This window comes from Ovis aries, chromosome 3, assembly GCF_016772045.2.
Source record: "Ovis aries strain OAR_USU_Benz2616 breed Rambouillet chromosome 3, ARS-UI_Ramb_v3.0, whole genome shotgun sequence".
NCBI classification, from domain to species: domain Eukaryota; kingdom Metazoa; phylum Chordata; class Mammalia; order Artiodactyla; family Bovidae; genus Ovis; species Ovis aries.
In genome coordinates this window covers 87,671,371-87,692,985 of record NC_056056.1, presented here as the reverse complement: position 1 = coordinate 87,692,985, position 21,615 = coordinate 87,671,371, and the positions used below count along the sequence as shown (strand labels likewise).

At 44.8% G+C, this 21,615-nt stretch overlaps 1 protein-coding gene across 4 annotated transcripts in view; it reads left to right on the top strand.

Moving 5' to 3' along the window:
• The first annotated feature begins 348 nt into the window (after positions 1 to 348).
• The window catches only part of CRIM1 (cysteine rich transmembrane BMP regulator 1), a 210,045-nt gene continuing 188,778 nt past the window's right edge, over positions 349 to 21,615 (top strand). For all 4 annotated transcript variants that reach the window (XM_060412267.1, XM_060412266.1, XM_027966933.3 and 1 more), the window contains exon 1: positions 349 to 879. In XM_060412267.1, the coding sequence (XP_060268250.1) occupies positions 549 to 879 (331 nt within the window). In that variant the 5' untranslated portion in view covers positions 349 to 548. The remainder of the gene's footprint in view (positions 880 to 21,615) is intronic.

Sequence of the window (21,615 nt, the reverse complement as noted above, 5' to 3'; positions counted from 1 at the left end):
ACAAGCGCCCGGAGGAGCGGCGCAGGAGTGAGGCGAGCCGGGCGCGCGGAGCGGACGCCGCGGACCTTCTGCTGCGCCACCGCGCCCACTCGGCGGCTCGGGAGGCGGGGACCGGCCCGGAGGCTGCGCCGCTGCCGCCGCCACAACCACCGCCGCCGCGGGGTCGGCCGACGCGGAGGAGGAGAGAGGGAGGAGGCGCCGCCAGCCGGGGCTGGAGCCGAGCGCAGCCGCCGCCGCCGCCAGAAGTTTGGGTTGAACCGGAGCTGCCGGGAGGAAACTTTTTTTCTTTTTTCCCCCTCCCTCCCGGGAGGAGAAGAAGGAGGGGAAGCCACTGCTGGCGCCAACGCTAGTGGGCTTCGGGTCGGCGCGGCCCGCAGCGGGAGCGGGGGCCTCGCCCCGCGAGGGGAGGCTCGCCCCGGGGGCCCCGAGGGGGGCGGCGAGGACCGCGGGCTGCGGGTGCGGCGGCGGCGCGTGTGCCCCGCGCAGGGGAGGGCGCCCGCCCCGCTCCCGGCCCGGCTGCGAGGAGGAGGCGGCGGCGGCGCAGGAGGATGTACTTGGTGGCGGGGGGCAGGGGGCTGGCCGGCTGCGGGCACCTCCTGGTCTCGCTGCTGGGGCTGTTGCTGCTGCTGGCGCGCTCCGGCACCCGGGCGCTGGTCTGCCTGCCCTGCGACGAGTCCAAGTGCGAAGAGCCCAAAAGCTGCCCCGGGAGCATCGTGCAGGGCTTCTGCGGCTGTTGCTACATGTGCGCCCGCCAGAGAAACGAGAGCTGCGGCGGCGCCTACGGGCTCCACGGAGCCTGCGACCGGGGGCTGCGCTGTGTCATCCGCCCCCCGCTCAATGGCGACTCCATCACCGAGTACGAAGTGGGCGTCTGCGAAGGTACGGCCGCCCGCCGCGGGCCCCCTCCCACCTGGCCCGCGCCGCCCCCTCGGCGCTGGTGGCGCCGAACAAAGTTTGGCCGAGACTTTCCCGAGGAGAGAGGGCTCTTCGGAAAGGAGGGGCGCCCGCAACCCCCGGGAGTGAGCCCCGCGTCCCTGGGTTCCCAGCTCCCTGCTTCCCCGGATGCCTGGCCAGCCGCGGGAGAGGTTGGGTTGCGTGGGTGGGGGCCGGCGGGTGGGAGATCGCCCCCGGCCGCGCACAAACGCACACACGTGTGGCCCATCGGGTTGGGGTTGGGGTTGGGTGGAGTGGCCAGGCTGTGCGCCCGGAGGTGGGGGCGCCGCGGGCAGGGGGCACTGCGGAGGCTATGGCGAGCCCCTCGGGGAGTCCGGCCTCTGCCGCCCTCCCCGCACTAGCGCAGTGTGGAACCGAGTGCTGCACCACGTCCACTCAAGTCCATTTTCTGCTGGCGGAGGAGACGTGTCTCCAGCTCACACTCCCTGTGTGACTCTTGTATTATTTTTTCCTTGCGCTTTTCCTTCACCCCCTTCCTCCTCCTGCGCATATAAATCAGTTTCAGCTCCGGAATATGTCAGCCCAGGGGAAGTTACAGACGGTGGTTACTCATTTATTTGCCTATTGAAAGCGGTCAAAGGCTTTCTCTCCTGAATGAAGGGAGGGTTGGGGGGGAGGGCGGGGGGCTTGCACCTAGGAGTGAAAAGTTGTTTCTGTACTATTAGTGGCTGCTTTTTAAGATCAGATATCCGCGTCTTTCCAGTCGCGTTGCTTGTTCTTTTTGTGTGTTTAATAACGAGGATTGTTCTGCTGGTTTCTCCAGTGAAGTATTGTGCACCATGGTGTCTGATTGAAGGAGAAGGATTGGGTTAGCGGAGCCCTCCTTCTTGGGAGAATCACTGCTGATGGGTGTTGGCCTTCAGCCCTGCCCGCCGGCCTCGGGGTGCCTGGTCAGGTTTGGGATCTAGAGAGACGCAGTGAGTTCCTTTTATTTGGCTAATGCCAAATAGTGAGCACCAGTGAAACGTAGGATCCCTGCTCGGGCTGACGTTGGGGCGGTGATGCTGTTCTGGGCCATGCTGGTGTGCGTGCAGAGCGCAGCAGCCTTACTCTGGAGGGGCGCAGGAGGGACAGGCGCCCCTGCTCCTGTCTTCCTCAATACTCACAGCCTGCGCGCAGGAGATCAGGGAGGGGTTTATTCTGAAGCATCCTTCTGTGTGTCTGTTTATTGTGCTGGGAAACTGAGAGAGGAAGTAGATGCCTTAAGAGTCTGTTGAAAGGCTTCTTTGGTTCTCTTTACATACATGCATGCTGGTTGATTATTGTTTAGTTACTCAGTCCTGTCCCGCTCTTTTGAGACCCCATGGACTATAGCCCACCAGGCGCCTCTGTCCATGGAATTTCCCAGGCAAGAATACTAGAGTGGTTTGCCATTTCCTCCTCCAGGGGATCTTCCCGACCCAGGGATGGAACCTGCATCTCCTGCGTTGGCAGGCGGGTTCTTTACCACTGAGCCACCAGGCAGGTTTTAAAGTTTGGACAGTTTTGGAAAATCAGGATGGCCTTTCTGGTTCGGAAGCGAGTGGGCAGTAATGAGTGGAGAGAACAGTGGCCGGGAAGTGCACCGATGCACCCTGAGGACATTGGGATACAAGAGTTTGTTTACCTCAAGCACAAAAGCCTCTCACCTGGTGTTAAGTCCCACGGTATAACATGTTCTTGTTTCTCACAAAGAAGAAAAATGGCCAAGAGATTAACTTCTGATACAGTTTTATGTGTTTGACTTTGGGAATTCTGAATGAGTTGGACCAAAAGATGCGGCTTTGAACCCTGCTACTTGGAGTGTGTAATTTACTTAAGCCAGCCTCCCATAAATCTGAAAAGAACAAGCACCCTGAAACAAGGTTAAATGTGGTGGAAACTGCTGTGCTCTGAGAAGGACTTGGGAAGGTTCTAAAGATTCTAACCTTTGTTTTGTTACTTCATGATAGATTTCTGGTGAAGGAAATGTGGAGTTCAGGGAACATTCACACTAATCAAGTGCTTTGGCACCAATGTCCCCGTGTCATAGTATAGAGTTATTTTGGCAGTTTGTTGGTGAGCCTTTTATTCTTCTGAAGTGAGGTGATCCCTCATAGCTTCGTTTCTTCTGTTAACTCTCTACACACTTGGTATTAATCTTGAAACCGCTTGGAAGTATTTATTGGCATGATGTTTTCACATTTAGTGTTCTTTAACAACACTTTCCATCTAGCCAGCCTGTTGTCAGCTACCAAAACTGTGTGTTCAGGGCATTTTTTACTTTTTTATAGAACTCTAAAAGCCACAATCGGATTGCAATCTATGGACCCAAAGTAGAAAGGACAGTGTTACCTAGCATGATGATTGTATTTAGACAGCTATTTCAATAGGGTGTCTAAAATTTCAAGAATTTTCACGTGATTACAAGATTTATGGAAAACAAGATAAGTGAATAGCCTTTTTTCTTCCTCCTTTTTAAGAATTAGAGGAGTCATTCTATGGCAGTAATTACTCTAGAGGATGCTGACATTCTCTTGTTTTTCTCTTAGTTGGCAAAACATTTCTCAGTGGCCAATGTTTCCCTCAGTTTCCATTTTTATTCAGAAATTTGCGCATAATTATCATAACTAACAAATAGAAATTGATATATTTTGTTCCTGAGGAAGTCTTTTGCTGCAATTTCTGCACTAAAATGACCCCTACTGGTTGTATCTGTTAATGAAAACTCTTTTGAAACTTGTTTAACTGACTATACTGAGGAAAACATATTGCATGGTATAGAAATGTTATCATGTCAACCTGTTTTCATTGACATAATTTAAATACAAATTACATTGCTCTATCTGCCAACTTGCAGTAATTTTTATTTATATCACTCCACATACTGGCTTTATGAGAGAAAAAAATCAGGTTTTTAACTTCAGTTCGCAAAGTAAGTAGATAAAGTAGGGTCTGAAATGGACCCCTTCCAAATTGTGGTTCCTTGCCTTAGGTTTTTAAGGCATACTGGCTCATAGTAGGCTCTCAGTGAATGTGCAGTGAATACACGGAAGAACAGTTTTTTCCATAGAAAGAACACTGAGGGAAAAATATTTTCTGAAAAGGTTAAATGATGCGAAGAGTGAATCATGCGATGCATACACCTGGACTTCTTTTCCGCATCATTTAGACTGCTAACTAAGTAAATCCTGACATACTTGTTCCTTTAAAAAAAAAAAAAACTCTTTGGCTATGTGTGTATTTAAAGTTGAGCAGAGAGCCAGATACCTCCATTTTTCTCTACTCTGTGAAGTGCTTTCTGGCCCCTGGGAAGATCCCTTTCCCATTTCCACTGATTCAGTGAGTCTGCCTGTTGCCCTTTGCAGCTTCCTAAGTGGCCTGCTCCTTGTTTAGGGTGCCTGCCTCTAGGTAAGTTGCCTAGAAGCCATAGAGATAAGTTTGAAGTCTGAGCTCCTGAGGGAGAAGACTGAGTGGGAGACCTCTCTGGGACATGAAAGACAGTGTTGAAAAAAAAAAAATACTCAAATGAGATTTTCTAGGAAGAATGTTTGGATTGGCCAGTGAAGTTTATGTTTCAGACAAGGGGTGAGGTCCATTTTTCCTCCTCCGTGGACTCATATAATATGCTTCTATAAGGAAGGGGGTGGGTGGGGGGAGCATGACCAGCCTTCTCTAAGTAAGGAAAGGGCAGCAATGGCTTAAGATTGACAGTTCGTGAGGGCAGAGTGGTGAGGAACCTAGTGGACACTATAGAATACTTTGCTCTGAGAACTTTGCATTAGAGCCAGGCGATCCCTATCACAGAGAAGCACTTTTTTCCCACCTGGAGATTATTTACTCAGTGTTCGTGTTTATGGAATGGAACTGTGTTTTCACCTCTGTCATGTAAGAACTGTCTCTTTCAAAACTCAATCCTCCTCTGATTTTCCCCAGGTATTTGAACTTCTCTTTCCACCCACTTGTCACGGGGCAGTAAGTAAAACCAAGGATGTGGGGTGGGTATTCACAGCAGAGAATGGAATGTTTTCTGAAACTGTTGACGTTAGAAGGTTATGGTTTCTTTTCACTCACTGGAGCTGACGACTCCTTGGAAGAAGGTTTGTGGAGGATCTGAGGTGAGGCCTAGGGAACAGGCTCTAGGAGGCCAGGGAACAAATCAAACCAGTTGGTTGCACACTAGCCACAGATCTCCTCTCATCCATCTGTAATGTAGGACTCAGAGTTAAGAATCCATGGATTTGGATTTTTCCCAGTTAAATAGAGGGGATGGGCAAAGTTCATATTCTTGTACTGATGTTAGGAAAATGAAAACACCCAGAGCTCCTTGTTTTTGAGGAAGGTGTTTCGGTTTCCATCTCAAAAGTCTTTAGGTAAAGTTCTTAGATGCCAGAGACAGAGGCAAGCAGAGGGCCTATGAAATCACCTTAATATGGCATGGGAAGAGGAACCAATGTAAGTAAACAAGGAAATAATTAGTTCTTCCCCAGAGTAAATATTGACAGAATGTGGAGAGTCTATTCACTGCACGTATTCAAATGACAGGACTTCATGACTTTGATTTTGACTGTCAAGCTTACAGAACCCTCACTGTCGTTGAGGAGTCCAGTCACATAAAACACTTGGCAAGGGGTGGATGAGCACTGGAAGGGCAAAAATAGCAAGTCTGGGGATCTTGCTGCCATTAACACGCATTTACTCTACAAGTGCCATGATGAACATACAGGTAAATTTACTGTAATAAACATTATTAATTCATTAAGAAAACCATCTGAATAATCCTTAGAATTTGAGATACAACCAGTTGTGGGAGTTATTGGGCTTCCCTTGTGGTTCAGCTGGTAAAGAATCTGCCAGCGATGCATTTCGCCTGCAATCCGAACTGCAAGACCTGGGTTTGATTCCTGGGTTGGGAAAATCCCCTGGAGAAGGGAAAGGCTACCCACTCCAGTATTCTGGCCTGGAGAACTAGCAATGTGGCGCAGGTTTCTGTGTTTATGGCTTAAAATGTGATGATCTGGATGAACAAGGGGATGCTTCAGGGAAGCATGGAGCAGGAATTACAAAGTTGGGGGGAAATAGGTAAAACAGATGGCCCCAAAAGATAATGGAGTGGGAGGACTAAAGAATGACAAATGGGAGAGGGGAAAAATACTGAATTCATCTTAGGGCAACTATGTCATCCTTTGAAGAATAATCCAAAACACATTCCAGACATTAATTGTGAAATTCCTGAAAAATGTGGGTGTGTTTAACGTCGTTCAGGCTAACATGCACTAACTAACATGAGAGATGGCACTAACACGAGAGATGGCAGTGCTGCTTTCGTGTGTAAATACCATCAGGTAGATGATGGTAAAACGAGTGGAAGGTGAATATATTTGAAGCAGGTTCCTGTGACACTGTGTTCCACAGGGCACATGCAGGATGAGGGTTTTGGAGACACCCCAGTAAAGCTCAATTAATTATTTGAGGAAGAAACAGTGGACTAGCCAAGCATGAGTGAATAACAAACTGAAATTCTTCCTGCTCAGAGATTGAATTCTCCAAAGCTGAATTTTTAAAGTTCTGACTTGTCTCTGCATAGAAATCAATCACTTATTCATTGATCTACTCTGTACAAGGCTTTCTCCTGGGGTGGCAGGGGAGGAGGGGGAGCTGGGAAGCCTGGGGACCTCGCAGACCTGAGCCCTACTCCAGCCACTCTTATAATCAAGATAAAGAATGAGGCCAGACCTTCACAAGTCTATCTAAGTTCAAGCCAAGTAGAAGTGATTTCTCGGGTCTCTGTATGATTAGTTGGTGAGTGAGATATGTGGTTAAAATTTGTTGTAGGAATCGCAGGATCTGAGGTGATCTTTTCAGGCTCAGGTGGCAAAGCTGAAAAGGAGAATTCAAAGTCCAATAAGGTACAGAAGCCTGAGTGAGAACTATGTTTCGGTGGGGGATGGGGAAGGGATCCTACCCATTCTCAGAGTTCTTGTGATATAGGTATCAAGAGTGCTTCCCAACATGCCTGAGAATGAGGCTGCATTCTTAACGCTCTACCAGCTGTTCAAAGTGGCACTTTCCTTTTGGGAGCACTTCTGTCTTTGTTCTAGCTTGTTCCGCTAGGCAGGTGAATGTCGTTGGCAGTGAACTGAGAACTGTCTGTTTATCAGCATCTCCTGATTTCACCACTCTGCTGCTTGTCCTGGCCAGTTAGTCTGATCAAATCATGGAAAACCTGCAAGTTTGGATAAGACCTTATTGGTCTTCGGGACAGGACAGAGATGTGGTGAACTATTCTTAAGAATGCCCTCAAGGTAAACATTGGTTCATTTGGGTCCGACGTTAAAAAATAAAAATGAAAACTCAAGAGGTTCCTTTTTCTTCTGTAGTTCCTAAGTGAACAGGGTTCAATTCCTTATCTCCCTCTCCCAACCCCCATTAATTCCTTGTGAGAAATACTTACATCTTGATCCAAGAGTGTAATGGTTAGAAACTTGGTTTCTGGGGTCAAGTCTACACTCTGCTTCTGTGCATCTACATTTTCTCCTCTGTTTAGTGGGGTTAATAATAGGGTTTCTGTAAAGGACTCGGTGAACCCTGTGAAGCACTTAAAACAACGGGCTTGCATATGGTAAACACTTAAGGAGCTACTAAGCAGTAGAAGTAAAATAATCTGATACGGGCTCATTCTCTTGTTCTATTTAACCCTCAGCCATCTGAGTATTTCATCATTGGTGATTAAAGAGTTTGGGCTCTTAGAAAGGGAGCAGATTATTATTGAATTCAGGTCCCCCCCCCCCCCGCCCGACACCATAAATTCATCGAGTTAAAAAACTTAAAAGCCCTCTGAAGCTATTTGCTATCTTTCCTCCTAATGCCCATTTATTATACTTGGTCTAAATAGTTTCTATAAAATTTGTATATTTGGAGTAAAAATAGAGAGGGAGGAATCTGAAATTTTTTGCATTGTGCTGAATCGCTTCAGTTGTATCTGACTCTCTGCAACTCTAATGGACTGTAGCCTTACCCAGGCAAGAGTACTGCAGTGGGTTGCCATTCTCTGCTCCAGGGGATCTTCCCGACCCAGAGGATTGAACCTACGTCTCTTGTGTCCCCTGCATTGGCAGGCAGGTTCTTTGCCACTAGTGCCACAGGTTGTAGGAACTGTGAATTTAACCATTTGCCTTTGGACTAATATTTGGGGAAGGGGGAACACCTAAACTCACACTTAGTAGCAGTGTGCATTTTCTGTCACATCGTATTCTGAAAGAAGATTTTGCTCCTAGCTCCTGGGGTGTCCACAGTGGCAGTCAGCATGGGATTTGGCCTGGCTTGAGCAGAAGAAACAGCTTGTAGAGCTGCAACTCACCCGCAAAGGGGCCACAGTCTCACTTGTCCCCAAAGTAGGTGCAAACGAGGCAAAACCAGAGGTCAGGCATTCAGCCAGACCATTCCTCCACTCTTTTTGCAGCCCTACCTGTTTCTTGGCTCTCCTCTGCCCATAAGTATTTACTGAGCAGCTGCTGAAGCTCTGGTCTTCGTGATACCACTTACTATCTCTAAGCTTGAGTTCCCCCAGCTGTTAATAGTGATAGGTACCACCTAGGTTTGCTCTGAGGATTAAATGAAATAAAACTGCCTTTGAAATGTTAATGTACACACAGATCACCTGGGGATCTCATTAAGCATGCAGGTTCGGATGCAGTGGGTCGGGATAGGGCCAGAGAGTCCGCAGTTCTAATAGACCTCCCAGGGAATGCCAATGCTGCTGGTCCCAGGACCACACTTGAAACAGCAGAAAGATAATGCGTGTAAAGCATGTAGCATGAGTATGGCGTATGATAGACCTGTGTAATAATTAGTTTTCAACCAAAATAAATGAGGTAGGTACCCGACTTTCACAAAGGCTGTGGTCTGAAGGTAGACAGTGAAAACTGGGACCATCTGTTGTAGCCCAAGACAATAATTTACAGTTAGTAAGGCCTGAGCTAGGAAGTGCTGGGCATCTCAGGGGCAGCTAAGAGGGGCCCCAACTCCACCTTTGACTACTAAGAAGGATTTAGTGGGGTGCAGTGGCAAGCCAGGCCTGAGGAGGTCTCTTCCCCTCCTTCCTGCTCCTCACTTGTCTGTGTAGGGTGTGGTAGGGAAAAAGTAGGCCTTGGGGCCAGACAGACCTGTGTTTAAATCAACTGTGTTCAACTGTAAGCCACCAGTTTGCTTAACTGGTTTGAGTTTCAGTTTCCTTACCTGTGAAATGGAATAGTAATAGGTTTTATCAGGTAATTAATATGAGGGTTGGAGAGAATTATTACATATAATATATATATGATTACATGTATGTGTGTTATGTATATACATGCATAGATGCACAAAAATATGTGTAGTGGCTAATAGAGTACCTGGCACTGAGAAAGATAGTTAATATTCCAATTTCTATTCTATTTTTTGTCTTCTCTCTCTCTCTTTAATTTGTTAGCTTTCTCTCTGTATAAATTAAAAGAAAATTTCTGCTTTGTGGATTGACTACACTTAACCAAATCTCTTTAACAGGGGATTCCGACAATTATGGTCTCTTGATGTTTGTCAGAGAGAAAGGGACAGTGAATCCCCAAGAGCGAGGGGTATGGTCTCTGTACCAAAAGCATGTTCATAGGTTTGATCCAATATGATTGTAATTCTCAGTTCCTTTAGTGCTTCAGAGAATGTGGCCATCTTGCTCTATTTTGCAGTTTGAGTGCTTACTTCCACAGAGCTATTTCAAACTAGTATTTTTTTAAAAAGGTGACCTATGTTAATATGGATGGCATATGGACTGATGGAAGTGTGTTAAATGGTATTTTATTGTTAGAGGTTTTCTGTGGGTTCCCAGACATAGCTGGAGACCTCAGAGCCCCCAGGAGCATTGCCAAGGCAAGATAGGGTCACTGGGGTTCCAGAAGAAAGAGCAGCAGGCCTGCTGGCTCAGAGACTAGGGCAGGCTTGTGGATGAGCAGGTGCCCAGGGTACATTTGCGTTGCTCTGATTGATCCGATGTGCTCCATGCATCTTCCACGTGGACTGATGCTGCAGCTTTCCTTTGGACTTGCATTGTGGTTTCTCTGGAGAGTCTGTGCTACAGTGGAAGGCTAGAAAAGAACACCTAGAATTAAAACATCTGACGTCCTTGTCTCTCTGGTTCCTAGTGTAGGTGAGGTCCCACTTCAGAAAGACAGAACTGTGACTTTTTTCTTTAAGTCCTCTATTTATCTAGTAAATATGGGCTGAGTACTTACAAAGCAAATGCCTTTTATTGGCTATTATGCAACATGGAGAAGGAAACACAATGATGATGCAGTCCTTGAAATCAGTAGTTTAAAACTCTTTATTTTCTTCATGACAACCAAAACATATTACATAGTCAAAATTGATTTTTTTTCTTTTTACTGAGACTCTCTAGTACCTATCATTGTAGTGCTTCTTTCATCACAAGCGTGGATATTCAAATATGCAGCCTACACGCAAGGTGAGAAGCTTCCACATTTCAGAGTTCTGCTTAAGTATTTGTCAAATCCAAAAAGAACACCTTCGTTTTGAAATATCCTGGGAATATTTGTTTTATGAATGTTTAAGAAAGAAAGCTAAGGGTTCATTGTGTTTTCAGGTGTTTTACATTTCAAGTTCCTGAGAAGAGGAATCACAAGAGTCTACCCTTTGGAAATTTTAGCTATGTCCTTAGCAACCAGCCACTTTGTCTGTAGCAAGGTAAAAAAAAAAAAAAAAAGGTATAGGCTGTAACTAGACTGTGCCTATCTTATTTAGCATTTCAAAACAAAAACCATAAACAAACATCTCAGATTCAAAACAGAAAGGAATTTCTGGCAGGGCACAATGAAACCTGAGCCTGCAAAATCTCAGTCTACAGGAGTTAACTTAGCATCTTATCCAAAGACCACAAGGGAAACTGTTCACAACCGATAAAACAAAAGGCATCTCAATATTGGATACTTGTGATACCTCTTCTATTTTTTTAAAGACTCCAAGAGACCTGCCAAGATAAGGCAAAACTGTCTTGAAAAGGTGTAGCCAGAACTGGCCTTTGAATATTGATGATTCGTGGGTCTACTTGAGCCCTGTAAGTGTGAGGAACCCTGTACAGGGTGTGTGGGCTCTGTCCCCTCAGAGTGTGTGTTTATGACTCTGCAGAGGCAGGACACTCCATCATGCTGTCAGATGCACATCTTGAAAACACTTTCCTTACTTTCCATAGTTGGAAGCTTTGCCTGTTTTCAAGGAAAGGGCATTTACATTCTGAGGGAGGAAAAGGGGATAGATTTTTAGACAGTTTTCTTGCTGAAGGCCAGAGTTTTTGAAGGATTGTTAAATGATTTGAGAAAGATTGGGTGTGCTGTGTGTTCAGAAATACTGAGTTCTTAGATTTCAGACAGATTTTAGGAAAATTTATTACCGTGTCCATTAAATTTAAACATTAAAATGAAAGGCCAAATACATGTCCATATTTTAATCAAAAGAATGAGTGGATTTGTATAGATCATCATTTGTTGCTGGTAGGATTTAGGGCTGCTCAGAAAAGTAGACTTTGCATTCTTGTAAATGGATCTAGTACGATTAAGGAGAAAAAAATGTAGCCCTGGCTTCCAGGTCTTCCTCCATCCTCTAATGGCCGGTAACTGAAATAAAACCTTCTCACTGGAGAAGGAAATGGTAACCCACCCCAGTGTTCTTGCCTGGAGAATCCCAGGGACGGGGGAGCCTGGTGGGCTGCCACCTATGGTGTCGCACAAAGTTGGACACGACTGAAGCGACTTAGCAGCAGAAGCAGCAGTGTCCCTTGACTTGACTTTGCCTTGATTTGTCCAAAGAGAATTAAATAGTTACCTACCTGAAGGCAGGGGAACTGAATCAGATGCTATCTTAAGGCCCTTCTGGTCATAAGATCAAGGTTTTTATGACCTAGAAGTCCTGGGCAAGAGTCAACTATTACCTTGTGTCTGCAGAGCCAGAGAAGGAAAAAGCAGTAGTGTCTACATGACTGTATGCCAGATGCCGTAGACGGAAGGACTTGGAGCAAGAGATCAAGAGTTCTCCTGTAGTTATGTTTATTGTGAGGCGGTGGAGACAGCAAAACAGTTATTGGGAAGTCAGTGACATCTTTTAAACACTGGTGATCTTTGGACCGCATTAACTGTGGTCTAATCTGGCTCTGAGAGAATTTACACCTCTCTTATGTCTGTGTTGGTCTGCTGCCTTCCACTCTTTTCTCCCATTTTCTCATTTACTTCATTAGTTATTATGACTGTGAGGTGGGTAGGTGACAGATACTGCAAAGACAGAAGCTTGAGCAAAGGCAGGCCAAAACTTGCCCAAATTCACATGCTCATTTCTGCCTCTGACACTCGGAGAGAGTTGAGTAATTGCTGTTCTTCCTAATACTGCAGGCAGCAGCCAAATTCTCAGCATTCTTTTACCTTTGCTGCTGTTTTCACTTGCCAGGGAGTTTCCTTAAGCAGCAGCTGAATTTAAAGAAGCATAACAGTGATCATGCACAAAAGGAGGGGCCCGGGCTGCAGGGCACTTGCGCCCCATAAGGGGAGGGTGAAGTGAATGAGGCTCTGCGGAGGGCCCTGCCACCCCCACGGGGGAGCGCTCTGCACGTGTGCAAGATGGCCAATCTTCAGTGAAGATGTTTCCCGTCCAGGTCAACCGCGAAGCTTGGGAAGTTGTCTCTTGGGGTCTAGAAGCTTCACTCTTACTTTGCATGTTGTCCAGCGACAGGGCTTTGTGCTGCTAGGTGGTGTGGACCTCTGGCTCTTAACCTTGATGTGATACGTATGGGTCTAAAGAATGCCATGCTCAGCCCAGCCCGTGGTGGACACCAGTAGTCAGCCCGCTGTGCCTTGTGAATATTACATTTTTGCCAAGAGCAGCCTTCCAGAATGAGGTACTAGTTAATTCCAGTTGGGCATTTATTCATTAATAAGTCTGCTGAGCGCTAAATACTCTTTTGAGAGTATGCAACAGGAGAAAACTCGGCAACTATTACGTGGATCTCTTCCGTGAAGCCATGTGAACTGATTTTCTATGACATTCTGCTTTATACACCCAAAGATGATTTTTTTTTTTTGCTCTAATCTGTAAAACTTTTGTAAGTTTATTAATCACTGAGTAGACGTTTTATGTTGTTAAATGGAGAACACTTCTAAGTGGAGTACTGTGGCTTGCTCTGTCTTTCCTCCTTTTCTTTTTTAAAGATAATATTAAAAGTTAAATCCTGTTCCGGCTCTTATCCTCTCTCTTTCAGGGTAGATTTCTGGATAGCTAGTGGTGGTGGCATCTGAAATAGCCATTGAGGAGGTGTGGGTGGTATCCATTTAGTAACCCGAGCTTTCGCCTGAAGAGCTTCTGCTTAACTCTTCTTTGCTGTTTCAATAGGTCTTTATTTGGTTTTCTTCCTGCTAGGTTGATGCATATTAGCTTAAGAACTTTTAAATTGTGGGGGTAGTAAGAAAACTTTGAATGCCTGAGGCCCTACACTTCTCTCTCAGAAGCAGCCAGAAGGTTTAGTGTGTATCTGTTAGCAGGAGAGTCTTCTAGAAGGTCCATTTGGTACCTCTCACACCCACCGCTTTGTGCTGTGGTTTGGCCCTCCTCCTTTCCTGATGAATCCATGCCATGACCCAGTGTAGCTGAATCTCATGTGCTCTGAAAGCCATTGGAAAGGCACGTGTTCCAGCATCTTCCCATTTGCCTCCACCTCCTCCCCAGTATGGCTGCACGCAGCTCCCTCTCTGGCTGTACATAACCCACCTCTGAAGAGAAGTCGGTGCCAAGGGTCGCATCCTCGGTGAGGACCCTTCCAATAATGGTGTCCGGGCTAGCAGACTGGCAGAAGAGTCTATAGTAATGTTTGGGGGGCGGAGGGGGAAGCAGTGTTTGCCAGTTCATAGAACTCATTTGACACTGTTGATTAGAAAGTGCTAAAAACATAAAAGAATCTTTTATGAAGTTGTATACTGGCTTAAGAAGATGTGTCCAGGATGATAAAATGTATCCGCAGCATCAGCAACTGGCCCCTGGTCCAGTTACAGGTGTGACTTTGAGAGCCAGGAAGTTGTGACAATTCCTTCTTTAAGGCTTAGCGTCTAGCGTGTGTGCCCGTGCATGTGTGTGCTCAGTTGCTGTGGCACAACGCGAAGAATACTTGGCATTGTATTATGGGCATGCTGAGAATAGCTTCCATGCTTGAAGCAAATTAAGTGTACTATCTTCTCTGTAGATCAGCAAACTGAAAATGACTTCTTAATAAATAAAGATGGTGCATTGTTTTATGACATTAAAAAAAACAATTTTAATTAAAGTGCTTTGGCTTTTAAACTGCCTGGTTAATTGGGATAGCTATCTGGACAAGTGGAGCTCAGGAAAATGACTGACTTCCTTTCCTGGTGATTGGGACCAAAGTTTTACTATCCTTAAGGCAGTGTGGGCTGATTTATAGTAGATTATCACTAAACATAACTTCTGGCCTTACAAGGGAATTTTACATGTGATAGGAAAAGTAGAAATTTAGGGGGAGAATTGGAACACTGCGGGCAGCAGGGGAGGCTGGGTGGGGGGGAGCAGTGGGGGGGGGGTGCGGGGAGGGAGGTGCGCAGAAAGGGAGAGATACAAGAAGCCAGAGGTGTGTTTTGTTGGAAAGAGATAAATCATTTCCAAAGACTGTGCTGGGAAAAGGTGCTCCCTTAGCAAGCAAGTTTATTGACTATCTCTTAAGGAAATTGTATTTGATGCTTTGGAAGGAGAAAGGAAAAAGACTGTCTGCCAATAGAGTTCTGGAAAACTTGAGGGAGATAAAGTATTTACATGCTTTAATAACATAAAACATGTCCAAAGGAAATATATAATTACAGCTGCATTTGGCACTGAAAATAGTCCATGTATTATATTTTCTAAACTGTGGGTGAATATGTGATCCTGTGCCTTTGCATCAGAAAAGTAGAAGGTGTCAAGGGTTGCAGAGAGAGAAACAGGAAGCATGACGGCCAGGAAGGAACTGGGAGCTTTATTTTTTCTTGTCCTATGCATAATGATCCCAACATTACTTTTTAAATTAATCTTAGTGTAATAAGCATTTAACTTCCCTTAGAGCCGTAGTAATTTGCATGTTATTACTAAAAGCCCACAGGTAAAGGAAAAGTAGACTCCTAAATTCATTCAGTACCTGACTATGATTTATTTCAAGATTATCTTGGACAAACACCCTTTGAGAACTCAGAAAATTGGGAGGTATGTTTGACTCATACTTCCTAATATCTGTTGCCCTCAACCGTGTGGAGGCAAAGTAGCCGCTGGAAAATCAATATGGTGTTGACTTTCAGATTCCCCAGAGTTACCTTCACATATCCTTCAAAATGTATTCTCGTCCTCAGCCTCCACAATGTTATGCTGCTTCCTTTGTGAAGCCTTCCTGCTCTGCTGGGAAAAAAATAATGCCATCCTCCTGGTCCTCCCCCTGCCCACGGGTAGCACTTTCTTCTTGCCTTGTTATAGCACTTTTCACACTGTGCTAGAGTTCACATTTCAGTCTCCCGGCCTCGGTGTGATCCCCTTGAGTGCCAGGATAGTGTGTTATTCCAGAGCTTGGCACACAGGAAGAACTCAATGAGCATTTGTTGACTAAATCTCAATGCAAGGTCATCCAAGATATCCTACAAAAACTTTTCCATCTGAGTAGTTTGGTCTGTATTGTGGAAACTAAAATAGATGACACTTACCTGTAAAGAGAATCCTAGGGAGAAGTCTCATATTATTGGCAGAAGACAACTTGAGACCGTCTCATGTACCCTCCTACCCCTTTTTCCCCAAATCATTCTTTTTCTAAATGTTTGTTTTAATTAATTAATCTGGCTATGCTGGGTCTTAGTTGCAGTGTGTGGAATCTTTAGTTGAAGCATGCAAACTCTTAGTTGCCACATACAAGATCTAGTTCTCAGAGCAGGGATCAAACCTGCCCCACCCCACTTCCCCACTTTGGGAGTCTTAGCCACTGGACCACCAGAGAAGTCTCCCCCAAATCATTCTTAGAATTAATTTTTTAGAGTTTGCTGCAATGGGTCAGTTTCAGCTCTATTTATTTTGGCAAATATTTAAAGGCAATTTTTATTTGTGGGGATTTTTCTTCTTGCCAGTTTATCATACAGGTGTCATCTTTCATTCACCAAGCCTTCATCCATTAGTAAGAATTATCCTTGTGGGTAGCTATTTATAAGGTCTTTACCAGCCAGTGATCTTGTGCCTGTAGCGGTGGAGATGCTGTGGCAATCAGCTGCTTGTAAACAACTGATAAACAAGTATGAATTAGTTCCAGGTGACCATATGAATAATCGGTGATGATGAAACAAACTTCTGGATTCTCAGCGAATCCAAGATTGGGTCTAAGACGAGAATGTTGACACATGAGGAGGGAGTTTAACAAACCGCACTGGATAGTCTGAGTGCTGTGCCAGTGAGTGACACAGCCTGTTTACTGCCCCCAGGTGATCTGCACGTGTCCTCAGGAATTTAACTGTACAGCTTCTTTGAGGAAGGAACAGGAGGGTTGGAAGTGTATGACTGTGAATAATAAAAACGACTCACAATGGTTTTCACAGGAAGTCCATAGGAATGCAATATAAGGAATTTAAAAAGCAAAATCCCATTTGGATTCACTCCAAGCCCTGTGACTTCAGAGATGGAGGAATTCTTGATGACTCATGGCTAGAGTCCCGACTTGTTATTGAGCAGTGTGGAGTTGTTTTTTCCTTCACAGTTAGCCATGAACCCATTGCTTGTTTGTTTGTTTGTTTTTCTGAAGGTCTGAAAGTGGTTTGCAAATTCAGACAGTGCAACCTGAGACACTTAAGGACACAACAGTAAATTACGATGTTTGGGTCACACATTTGGCGCTAAGCTTTTCAACTGGGAAAGGAAAGCAGTTTGGTCAAGATCAAGTATACAGGTTCCTAGACAACATAGAGCTATCCTGGATATAAGCTCAGGCACCCAGACCCTTTTATCACTGGTGAATGTGCCCAGGGAGGTCCATTGTCTTAGGCTAAGTTTAAGGGCAAGTTTAATTTTGATGTCACCGCTGTAGCGTGTCCCTTCAACTTTCCCGCCTTAAAGAGCCTCGTCTCGCAACCTGACGGTGATTGTTCACAGTGTGGGTGTCATGCATTGGTGGCTTTCCAGTAACTCACTTTAGAGCCTTTTATTCTTCACCACTGGTTGTTAGACAGTGGTGGGAGGAGGGCAAGCTGGAACTGATTGCTAAGTGAAGTTATTAATATAATGCTTCGCTGGCAATGAAAGGTGAAGGCTCTAAGTGAGATAATTTTTGAGAGTCCATTTGATGTTCGTCTAACTCTTGAAAAATACTTTTTAACTTTCATGTGGCTTCATTACTGTTGAAAGTTTAGAAGTCGGCTCTCAGACCCTGGGGGCAAGCGTGTTCTCCTCAAGTGCCGTCTTGTCTTCCTCTTTATCAGCAGGGGGAGTATTTGGCTTAAATGGTGAAGGCCGCTCAACTTGCAGACATGTGCCCCTCAAACCTGGGCTTCCTCAGTTTATTTGAGGTGATGGGTGAAGGTCCAGAGCTGTTCTTGCTGTTGGAACAGCATGTTTTATCCTGAGACTTTAATAAAATAAATGAATGGAGGCAGAGGACTGGGAAACACACTTGAAGGAGGGAAGGGCCCCTTAGGTCAGAAGCCAAGGTAAACAGTCCTTGTAACTGAAAAGGAGACTTCCTGGAAGCCAAGGACCAGTAGGAGAGGGTGTGAAGTGTGACCTGCAAGTACCGTTTCCAGCTGTATAGATAGCCGTGTTGCTCTGAGTCCAGAAAAGTACCTCACAGAGCTATGAGAAGCCGGTTTCTTGAACCAGACTCTTACTGGCTGTCTTGCCTACAGCCACACCCAGTGACAGCACTTGGTAGGGGGGAATTTCATGCTCATGCCAGAGAAAGCAAGCAGATGGGGCTCTCTGAAGAGTAAAGACTGACTCGTCAGTGCCCTAGGGAAGCCTTGCAGGGGAATCAGTGGACTGGCAGTGGGCAGGCTGTACATATGCCTGTAATTTAGAGTTACTGGAAGCACAGACCCTGTCTTTTGTTCCAGTAGAAAACTCTCATTGCAGTGGACAGCTGTACACACATTGTAAATGACATGTGCACACACATCCATATACGCAATGCACAAACGTGTGAAAAAGTTCCTCCTGGGGTCAGTGTTCTTGTCTGGAGGGTCAGTCTCTTATGTCCATTTCTCTGTGATGAGAGCATTTTCTTCTAATTGGAGTGTTAGGTTCTGTTAATTCCAACAGAAACAACAACAACAAAAATTCTGTGTGTGCCATTATTAATCTATATAGGTAAGCACATGTAGATTGTAAGCAACTTTATGTAAGCAACTTACATAAAGCTGTGGGCATCTTGCTCCTGCACCTTGTCTGCTGCAGTTAAGAAGGTCCTCGTCAGATCTGCGTTGGCTAATGTCCTACTCTGGCCATGTGTCAAAAAGGTTAGACCATCAAAAGGACTGATACAGAAATTCCCTAGAAATTTTCATGCTCAGAGATTCTTGGAGCTTAGTTACATGTGGGGAAAGGCCTTGCCTTGTAAAAAGAGACCCAAATCCCTTTAATGATCACAAGTGTTACTTAAATTTCCTCTCTATAGTTGTATTTCTTGAACATCTTATTTCCCATAAGTAAGTATTCGCCCTGAGGCCAAATACTACGTACTCTGCCTTCTTTTTAAGAAAACTATTATAAAGGTAACATAACTTTACTAGCAGAGACATTACTTTGCCAACAAAGGTCCATCTAGTCAGGCTCTGGTTTTTCCAGTGGTCATGTATGGATGTGAGAGTTGGACTGTAAAGAAAGCTGAGCGCCGAAGAATTGATGCTTTTGAACTGTGGTGTTGGAGAAGACTCTTGAGAGTCCCTTGGACTGCAAGGAGATCCAACCAGTCCATTCTGAAGGAGATCAGCCCTGGGATTCTTTGGAAGGAATGATGCTAAAGCTGAAACTCCAGTACTTTGGCCACCTCATGCGAAGAGTTGACTCATTGGAAAAGACTCTGATGCTGGGAGGGATTGGGGGGCAGGAGGAGAAGGGGACGACAGAGGATGAGATGGCTGGATGGCATCACTGACTTGATGGATGTGAGTCTGAGTGAACTCCGGGAGTTGGTGATGGACAGGGAGGCCTAGTGTGCTGCGATTCATGGGGTCCCAAAGAGTCGGACACGACTGAGCAACTGAACTGAACTTTGCTAGACAGTCTGGAAAACAGAAGAGAAACAGTGACCCAAAATGCTCATATTCCAAGGGCAATCAGTTTTGTGTTTTTATATATACATCTTGTATAGTCTTTCTCTACATGCATATATTTTTGTATCCTACACTGTGTATCTTGCTTCTTTCCACTTAAAACTGTCTGGTCTCTCTCTGTCTGTCTCTCTCTATATATATATACATATATTTTATTCACATCTCATGTCTTCTTCCCACTTAAAGTTACACCAAATGCATCTTCCTGTGTTGCTGCATAGTCTCTACTGTGATGTCAGCAGATTAATCTAGGTGTACTGACTGCAACTTTCTACTTCACTTCCTCTCCTGAGGACAGTGTAAAAGGCAAGAAGTGAAAAATCATCATTCAAGGTGAATTTAGGGGAAAATTCTGTGTAGCCTTAATTTGTTTTCATGAGTGCCTGGGCTCTCCAAGCAGATGCCCATGATTGTCCCCTGTCCCCTTACTAAGTTTCTGACCACTTGTGTCTGGGATTTGTGGTGTGAGTTCTGTGGCCCTTCATTGTTCTGTCTTAGATCTTTGCTGCCACCAGAATTGTACTGACTCTGAGGACAGCGAAGCTCTGTAATGACTGTAGGGTTTGGGCAAATAACCCGCCCACTGGGTAGAGACATTTTAATTCTGTTGCTTTTTGGTACTGCATTATTGGATTACAAATGTTTACTTAGTATGAAAAATGGATAATTAACCATGCCCTGAATAGGGACTAGATATTTACTCCAAGATGAATTTGCAGCCTTTGTGCTTTGCATGCCTGTGACATATGCTCTTGTTACCGACGTTACCGATGATTCTAAGGATTTGAAATAGTTGCCCTCTTCTACCAGAGGACTAGGAGTTATCCAGCAAGGCACACATATAACACTTCAAAAAACCTGGATCATTTTTGCAATTAAGTTTGCTGAAGTTCTATCAGGGAAACAATTTTTTTTCTTGTATTATTATTGATGATATAATATTAAAAATGGTTTTTACAATTTAGATGCCAGTTTTACATTCAAAAGGTACAGATATTGTTTCAGATTCATTTCTGTAATTTTTAAAGTTAAAATACTGGTTCTCAGTTGTGCACACTGAGCAGAATCAAATCACTGGGCTTCAGAGAGATTTTATATAAATTCCAAGTGCTTCTTAGATTATCAAAAGGAAGACCTAAATTGTATTACCTCTTTAATGTTACAGTTTCTGAATCACAAATCTTTGAAAATTTGTGAATCATGCATGATACATACCAGTCAACATATTTCAGTCCAGAAAGCACTGGACATTTATCTTGCCTGACTTCTTGTCGGTTGGAGAGAGTACCTGTTCAGTCTTCTTTAAGCCATAGCATACAGCAAAGCAGTGTGTTTGCACAAGTAGGTTTTAATAAACACTTTTTGTATGGGCATATTGATTTAAAATATAGAGTACACTTTGTATTGAAAAGGTAATTTGAAGGTGAAATCACATCAAATGTAATAGTTTAACCTTGGATATTTGTGGAATTTTAAGCTCTTTCATGAGACAAGTGTTTTGTTAAGGTTTTTTTCAAAATTAAAGCACAAAGTTTAACAGATACTTACATTAAACAATAATAAGCAAGTAATTTGACATCTGCTACCACCACCAAAATATGTGTATTGAAACTGTGTCTCCAGGATGAATATAAAGAGGCATGGGAAGGCAGCCACTCTTTGGAAAAAAGTGTGACACGGGGGAGAGTGCCTGTAGCTCCTGTTGTAATCAATTTATAAAACTTTATTTGAAAGTGGGAATCAATAGATTGCCTCCAGTGCAGAACAGTTAATCATTAACCAGTTGATCTTTATTATGAACCCAAACTGCTTTTATTTTCTTTTCAGAACCTTCCTAATAATGTGATTACAAATGTTTAAATCAATGGAGAATGAAACGGGCATGTATGTTTCTTGTCCCATGATAGAGAGTAAGCCTCTGTGTTCAGAGGAACGTTCCAGCAGCGGCTAAGTGCTAGCGCAGCGTCGCTGGGCTGTGTTTCCTTGCTCACAGAGCCCTGGAGCTTGGCCAGCTTGGGTGAGGGGGAGGAGGAAAGGTTTGGGTTTGAGAGCCCTGAGTTTATTTCTGGCTGTTGAGATGTGAGACTGTGGGAGCAGTCATAAATAGAGTTTGAGGGAGGTTCTCGCCAGGGTAAGTGCTGGATGGATTTGCTTATGGATGGGTCTGCTTTTCGCAGCTTCACGCTTTTACCTCTCAGAGTTGGTGCTTCCCAGGTGTGAAGCTCAGTGTCTGGGGCCCATTGGTATGGGTGTCTCAGAAGTCTTCCCCCAGTGGACCAATCACAGCCACGCTGCTCCCTTTCTTTCTGCAGTTGTGGTGAAATAACTTCCCGACCTGTCATGA